This window comes from Clarias gariepinus, chromosome 10 (genome assembly GCF_024256425.1).
Source record: "Clarias gariepinus isolate MV-2021 ecotype Netherlands chromosome 10, CGAR_prim_01v2, whole genome shotgun sequence".
In the NCBI taxonomy this organism is placed as follows: Eukaryota; Metazoa; Chordata; class Actinopteri; order Siluriformes; family Clariidae; genus Clarias; species Clarias gariepinus.
In genome coordinates this window covers 17,984,702-17,993,408 of record NC_071109.1, presented here as the reverse complement: position 1 = coordinate 17,993,408, position 8,707 = coordinate 17,984,702, and the positions used below count along the sequence as shown (strand labels likewise).

Sequence of the window (8,707 nt, the reverse complement as noted above, 5' to 3'; positions counted from 1 at the left end):
GAATGTTGCTTTCTGCTGCAACATTCAGATGGTACTTTAGTAAGGTGTACAAAACAAAATGAAAGCATAGATTCATCCTGCCTTGTATCAATGACTCAGAATGGTGGTGGTGTAATGGTGTGGAGAATATATTCTTGGCAGAATTATTGCACCTTAGTACCAATTAAGCATTGTTTAAATGCTACAGCCTACCTTCTTGGCAGTATTCTTGCTGAGCATGCACTATGTCACAAAGTTAAAGTAATCTTGATAAACATGACAATGAGATCACTGTACTCAAATGGTCTCCACATTTAGCAGATCTCAATCTAACAGATACATTTTTTTTGATGTGGTGAAACAGGAGAGTCACATCATGAATGTGCAACTGACAAATCAGTTGAATTGTGCACCATGTCAAAATGGACCAAAATCTCTATGGAATGTTTCTAGCACCTTGTTCAATCTACACCATAAAGAATTATGGCTGTTCTAAAGGCAAAGGTGGGCACTACCCAATACTAGGAGGACCTAATGTAATGGCCAGTGAGTGTACAGTAAATGTAAAGAATAACACATGCTATTTTAAAAATCCTTCATAATTTTTTTTGCAAATGCTTTGTTCTTAAACTTTCCATGATTTTACTGAAATATGACTAAATAAATGACTTAATACCTTAATAACTTACCTTAATGCTGCATTATTTGTGAAAGTCCTACATGTTGCAGAAGGAACCAACTAAACAAACACATTTTTCCAACAACATAATCCCAATCCCAATGTGCTGTGGTGTATTCTGTCTGAATAGATTTAAGCATTATTATTTCAAAAATAAAGAGAAAACAAGGGCATCAGTAGTGAGATTGTTACTTACCTAAATAATGGACTGTGGCAGATAAAGACCTTATAAATGCAAAAATAAAACCTGCATCCAAGCCAGTCTGAACTTTGTGGTTTTATGCATCAGTGTATTCTATTGTATAACAAGCTGTTCTTCTCCAGCATAAAGTAAACTGAATAAAAGGTTAGGATTCCAAAGACATTGTAAATCATCCCAGAGTGTCCACGTGTAGCTCAGTAAACTTAAATAGTAACACATCATGCAATTTAAAGAAATTTAAGAACCAATGAGAAACAAAGTAATTGGCGCACATGAGTCTGGAAAGGGTTACAAAGCCATTTCTAAGTTTCTTAGTGGCCGGCCTACCAAAATGACTCCAAGAGCACAATGACAACTCAAACAGGAGCTCATAAAAGAAGCCAAAACCACAATAAAAAAAAAAATGCAGGTCTCATTGTTATAGTTAAGTCAGTGTTCATGATTTAACAATACAAAAGAGACTGGGCAAAAAAGCATGGAAGAGTTTCAAGGCAGAAGCCACTGCTAACCAAAAAGTACACAAAGGCTTGTCCCAAATTCTCAAAAAAAACATCATGATTATCCCGAAGACCTTTTAAGCAAATATTATGTGGACTAATGAGACAAAAATTTTACTTTTTTAAAGCCGCTCAAAATTCCTCCACAGCGATGTAAAAGACTCATTGCCAGTTATTGCAAATGCTTAATTGTAGTTGTTGCTGCCAAGGATGGAGGAATTAGTTGCTTGGTTGCATGGCTGTGGGGATTTTTATTTACTCGTCCACAGGAGCATTAGTGACTTCAGGGACCTGTGTTTCAGTTTATCCCAAATAGGGTCAGGACCCCTAGTGAAGGGAAATTATAAGTGTACACCATTAGATATTTCTAGATATGTTTCTGCTTCCAACATTGTGGCAACAATGTGGTGAAGAATCACATGTGTGTGATGATCAGGTGTCCACAAACTTTTAGATAAACAATGTTCACTCCTACTTGTACAACTAGTTATTGCTGGGGGTGTGCTTGGAATGAAACACCACCATAAAAACATCTGACAATGCCGGTCCTATGGGAGTTACACTTAAAAACTAAAGATAATAAATAAATAGTAAATAGTCAATTCCTTACTAAATATTACATTGCAAGGCCTAGGACTGTTTTAATATGTACTAATAATTTATAAATAATGGTTAATAATAAATAATAAATGTTTTAAACTCCTACAGGTAGCAGTCATTATTGATGATTTAGAAATAAAGATCTTGACAAAGTTTCTTACAATAATTTAAGACGAAAATCTTCATTCAGGTTAAGATTACAACATTTTCCCAAAATATTTAAATACAACAGACAATACAAATCAAGTTTTCACCAGAAAAAACAAAACAAAACTAATCAATCCAGTAAAATACAATAAAAAAAGAAACAGATCTCGCATGAATCCTTTCCCCCCACATATAGTATAAACCTCTGCCAACTTTATTTACCTAAATAAAAAAAAAAAAACAACAACAACAACAACATAGGTTTCAACACAATGACAAAACATCAATCTTCTTTTTAAGCCGGATCCAGCACTGCTACAACAGTGCTGCTAAACTGCTTAAATGCAACTTTTAAAGATTTCTGATTCTGATGTTTTTTTTAATGAATTTCATTCATCCACCATCATATATTGTACAATACTAATGCAAACTATTTAGAATTAAAGGGTGCTGAAAAAAAGCCCATGGTGTGCTGTTCATATCCTACCCCTGACTATAAAAATACTTAAAAAAATATTCATTTATCTTCAGCAACTGCATTCTTTTATCAGTTTGTCAAAAAAGGTCCCCCAAAAATTTGTCAAACTGGAAAGGAAGAAACATTTGTTAAACAGAAACATGTCTTAAACACAATGGATTTAACTGTTCTGCTGTATGTTACATTACACCATGTTTAGCACTCCCATGGAGCCTCAATAAGGTTAATTAGGGGAAAATACGAACAATGTTTAACTGTGTTTGACAAAAATACCTTTACCACATTTTTTTAGCTAAGAGTTTACAGTGGTGTAACGATGCTCTAGCAGTGAGCTTTAACCTTGTCCATAAATCAACATTTTTGGTAAATCAACAGGATCTTTTAGTTATTAGTCATTCATTGAGTCCTTTGGAGGAAAAAACATTAAGAAGTCACGGAAGTTGTGCCCGTAAGCCCTCAGCCTGTAAACTCCATACATCATGACCTGCATCTGGCTGGGGGACATGCCACCGTATGTGATAACCATGTCAGAGCAACATGTCTCCACAACATCATCAACGTTCTGGGTTATGCTTTCAGAAATGAGCGTCTGTACACTTTTTTTGTTGAAGAGCCCCTTGCCATGAGCATCTTCTCCATTTTCAGCAAACACACCGCTGTATTTCAGGCATGTAGCAAGCTGCTTCTCTTCACTCATCTTCCACAAGCTATAGCCTTGTTCTGGGCACTTATTCTCATCATCAAATACAGTAATAAGTCTTTTCACAGCCTCGTAGCTAAGCACAATGCCACTTTCATACTCCACATAATCCAGCTCACCAGACTTTTCCACATGGCCAATGTAAAAGGGCTGATTGGGATCTTTAACCAGAACCAGATATTTAAGGTTTTCAATGATGGTGAAAGTTGTAGGCCGGGCAATGTAGAACCAACGGAGGCCATCTGCATTTTCATATGCATGGATGATTGCTTTACGCAACCTGATCCACTCATCCTTTTCCTTCTGATCAACAGCCTCCATTACTTTGACTGACTCGGAGGTGTAGAAAACCGCCTTATCGCAGTGCTTGCTCCAAGTGTCGTTGGTAGCAGCCCAGTGTGTCAAGCTCTTAGGCGTTACCATAATGATGCAATACACGCGTACCTGCTGGGCGAGATTTGACACCTGACTCTCGCTAAACTTTTGCATCTCCTCCTTGCTGAGGGGTTTGAGATGGTGGTGGTCGTGGTGTTCATCTGAGCGAAGATGGATGTTTGGACTAAAGGTTCCAAGAAGTGACAATACCAAACAGAAGACTCCTCCCAGGACCATGCCCTTAAAAAATGAACTGCCTTCAGACACCATAGTGCCAGATGATACTGAGGGGGGAAAATTACAAAGTTAGTGCAAAGGCACATTGGGCAACACTAAGTGAGCCCCTAAACCCGCACAGAAAGTGAAACGTCACTATGTTATTTGTGACGTGATGCGGAAATCCTGGCAATAAATTCGCCTATTTTTTTTTTCCTTTTATACCTCGACTGAATTTTCCCTCAGCATTTCCGCGTCACGCCACAAAGAACATAGTGACGCTTCACATTATGTGCAGATTAGGGGGGTCACTTAGCTCAAAGCTAGCTCGTACAAATCAAAAACTCATAAAATAAATGTAAAGTAATATATACGTAGTTAAAAATTTCGAATTGTTAGTTCCTGGCGTAGAAGTGAGCTGTCTGAGCGAGTTACAGTCAGTAAGTTAAGATTACAAGATAGCAGCACATGGTTTAAAAACAGAATGAAAACAACCCACCTCCACACGATGAAGTTCCTGTCCAGTTAGCTAGAAAGCTAAGCGCACATCTGAGTGATATCCTGGGGGTTTTGCGTTTTTTATTTACTTGCTGTCATTAGTAACTATACTGCAGAAAACAAAACTGGATCTATTTCCGTGTCCCAGATAGTGAAGGCGGATATGGGGAGGGATGACGGTTCATGAATGACGTCACCAGTTATGGTGGGATATGTAGTCCCAAAGACATGCGCACAAGTCATTGGACTAACGAGCCTAGCTTACTAAACGAATAGGACGTTTGAAGACTGAAAATTTTTTTACAGACTTCAATACCATTCTGATGCATAGTATATTCTTATTTATTTATCAATATAATCGGATACGGGAGGCTCAAACTAAAACATTTTACAAAACCGCAATTTGAGCAATAAATATACAGTGCTGCTGCCATCTACTGGTAGACATAATATACTGTACACAGGCTGAAGGTTTAGGAGCTACACGTTCTGCATGACAGAAAGAGCGCATCCACTTTAGGATTACATGACCTGAATTAGCATCATAGTGAAAAATAATTATTTGTCATAAGAAATAGGAACAAGAATCACACAATTTCTCGATGTTTCTGGGTGTTAACACTTGGCTTAGGGCCCTGAAAGGCCCGAGAATCGCCTCTGGATTTTCGTATATTATATTGTTATAATTGAACATGGATAGAAAGTTAGTAGAAAGTTTTTTTTTCTAATTTTCTCACCACAGTTGTAGATTTTCATACGCTCAAAAACACAGTAAAATTACTTTTAAATACATATAATTGGATACTGAAAACTGAGTACTTATAAACATCATTTCACCATCATTAAGAAAACTAAGAGAAAAAAAAAACACAAAGATATACAATGGTACAGTGCAAATAGTATTGAATATATCTGTAATATGGTATAAATTGAGATAACATAAAAAGTGTAGTACAGCAGTTAATATTATCAATAGCTTCTAAATAAAATAAAAATACAATAAGGAGTATATTATAATATTCTAGTAATAATATTAACAATAATAATACTGTTATTATTAATAGTAAATGATAACATTATGGTTATATTCTTACTAGAATATTATAATATACTTCTTATTGCATATTCATGTATACAAATACAATAAGGAGTATATTATAATATTCTAGTAATTATATTAACAATAATAATACTGTTATTATTAATAGTAAATGATAACATTATGGTTATATTCTTACTAGAATATTATTATATACTCCTTATTGTATTTTTATACATGAATAATTAGCAGAAATTAGTAGTTTCATTTACTATGTTATACTATTATTATAGTTTAATATAGTGAATAAAATAAAATACTAGTTGTACTTATGTTAATGCTATAAGAGGTATAATAGTAGTTTAGTAAATTAAGGCTGGAGAAATCAAGGTGGAGTTATTACTATTAGAATTGTTATTATTAAGTAAATTTCATAAATAGTATTATATAGTTCATGAAGTGAAGACTGCGGAATTTATATATAGTGTTTATGGTGTAAAACAACAACAAAACAAACAAAAACAACATACTGTACATCCTATAGACACTCTGACAGCTTGCTCCAGTGACGACTAGGTCAGTCGACTGACAGGCTTTCTTCAGCTTTGCCACTGGCTAAAGTGAACAAACTGTCAGAAAAGTTAGCTAGACAGATTTACACTAGTAGTATGAGATCTTTAATAAACATTAAGTAAACATTCATGAAAATATTTAAACTGCCATTTGGTCAATTGTGCATATTGCATTAATATTCACCATATGGATAAAATAATATTATAAATAAATGACAATTCAGAATTCATTCCATGATTGGTCATATACTTTAATACTTATGAAATGTGAACTAATCAGTGTCCCTTTCCTCAGCCAAGGAGCCAGGGTAAGAAAGTAAACACTGGTGTGAGAGAGTTGTTCTCACTTTTTGAGTCATCAATCAGAAATGAAAGCAAAATTTAATTATTGTAATGTCGTCAAATCATTTAATGTTACCCCTGCATAGGGAAAACATGTTCGTGTTGTTGTTGCTGTTTCTTAATTACCTAATGCAATATGTGTTATTTCATAGTCTTGAAAAAAATCAAGTATTGTTCTAGAATGTAAAAAAATAAATGCAAACATGTCCAAACATTTAACTGGTACTGTACTGTATGTTGCACTGACTGCATCACTGTGTCTTTGCTTGACAGCCATGCTGTTACAGTATACTCATTTGCGCATAATCTATATTGCTTTTTGGGGGTCTGGAGACTAGTCCAGGAGACTTATGACACTGGGGCAAACATGTTCAGCAGAAAAGAAACAGTCAGATAAAGTGTTTGCATGGCTTATACTGTATTTACCTATTGACCGAAGTATAAAAGGTTTACACAACCACTCTCATTCAGGTTGAAATTTCTTTCTATCGGGCTGGATCAGATCAGAAATGCTCCAACCGAAATGCATTTTTGTTCTGATTGGGCTATTATTCAAAATATTAGTAGAATATTAGAGTTCATGTAAAACCACCCAACAAAAAAAACAAACACACCAATAACAATGAATAGTAAAAAGATAAAATAATAAAAGAAACAGAAGAACAAATTACATACTGCTTTTCAAAACAAAACAAGACAGAGTGTCAATGTCTATAAAAAGACACAGCTAAACATGGTGTGAAGTTGTTGACAAATAAAAATTTTAAGATGCTGCACAAATTAGACATATAGCCTACATTTGTTAATCAACAATAATTAAATGACTAATTTGGTCTTGACTTCATTAGAAATTATCTGGTACACCTGCTTATGTTTTTATGTATGAATAATTATGGATTTTGTCAAAAATCCACTGGCATGATAAGTATTTAAGTGAAGGCACTATACAGTTAAAGCAAGGAATAAAATATAATGGGATGGACTGTTATAGGAAAATAAAGTTGAGATAATTCATTATTCTCCTATAATAGCATGTCTCACAGAACAGTAAATGTGAATTCATTGGGAATAAATAACTTCATACTTTTTAATTTGTAATAACAAGGTTCCTTTTATTTTTTACTTTAAAGCAGCTCCTATGAGTTGTTCCTTTGTCTGGTTCTTTTTTTTCCTCTAATCCTTTTTCTTTCATCTAATCATGGCTTCATTCACTTTTGACAACATATTGACAGTTCCCATGAACAGCTACCAAATGCAAATTCAACCTATTCATTTGTCATGAAATAAAAGGCCACAACTAACAATTAAACTAATGCAAGTTATCCAATTTATCCAATTACTCGTGAGAAAATGGAAAAAGAAAATTCCTAAATCCCCTTGAATTTCAGCTGGAAGTCTACATGCCAACCACACCTTGACTACCAAGACAAAAATATAAAAATTCTGTTACTGCTCAAATACTTACACTATCGGTCAAAAATTTGGACAAACCTTCTAATTCCATGGTCTTTCCTGATTTTTTGTCTTTCTACATTGTAAAACAATGCTGAAGGGATCCAAAACATGCAATAATCTCGTTTGAACAGTTATTATTGAGATATTGACATGTGTCTGCTACTTATGTTCTGTAAAGCTTTTATAACGACTCTAATCTGAGATGCTGTTAATTAATGATTTTTGACGTTGATAACTCTAAATGAACTTCTTTTCTGCAGCAGAGGTAGGTTTTGGTCTCGCTTTCCTGGGATGGCCCTTATAATGCACTTGCCAGAACAAATTTCAGAACAGCTGTCCTTCGTTTCATAAAATAACAATTGACTGATGGTGTTGTTGGTGCTGTTACTTAATTACCTAATGCAATATGCATTCTAAATGTTTTAGAATGTCGAAAATAAATGCAAACTTGTATCCAAACATTTGACTGGTACTGTATGTTGTACTGTATGTACCTGCCCGTTTAACCTGACTTTGCTTGGCCGCCGGAGCTACAATGGCAGCCATGCTGTTGTACTCACTCGCTCATCGTCTATACTGCTTTTTGGGGGGTCTGAAAACCTATCCCAGGAGACACATGGGACGAGGCAGGGTACACCCTGGATGTGGTGCCAATCCATCACAGGCCACACACATACATAGACATACACACGCACTATGGGCAATTTGGGAATTGCACACTTTCTGTGGTATAACATCTAACACAGCAAGATGTCTCGTAAGACAAGCATAAGATTACAGTCAAAAATGCGTTAAGATGTGCATTCATGGATTTAAAGATCTTGGCTATTTACACATGTGTGTGTGTGTGTACAGTACAGTATGATCGCACTGCATCAATTATATTGGTACAACAACAACAACAACAACAACAAAAAAAACGAACAAC

The 8,707-nt window shown here is 35.0% G+C and overlaps 1 protein-coding gene across 1 annotated transcript; it reads right to left on the bottom strand.

The window, feature by feature from the left end:
• Positions 1–2,110: 2,110 nt before the first annotated feature.
• c1galt1c1 (C1GALT1-specific chaperone 1) lies at positions 2,111–4,531 on the bottom strand. Its single transcript, XM_053505311.1, has 2 exons — positions 4,373–4,531; positions 2,111–3,941 (listed from the first exon to the last, which is right to left on the bottom strand). Exon 2 carries the CDS (start codon positions 3,925–3,927, stop codon positions 2,971–2,973), a length of 957 nt encoding a protein of 318 aa, XP_053361286.1. The 5' UTR covers positions 3,928–3,941; positions 4,373–4,531; the 3' UTR covers positions 2,111–2,970.
• Between the last annotated feature and the right edge of the window lie 4,176 nt (positions 4,532–8,707).

What these genes read in the sequence shown, in the direction of transcription:
- c1galt1c1 (XM_053505311.1), bottom strand. Translation starts at nt 3,927, where the DNA reads ATGGTGTCTGAAGGCAGTTCATTTTTTAAGGGCATGGTCCTGGGAGGA.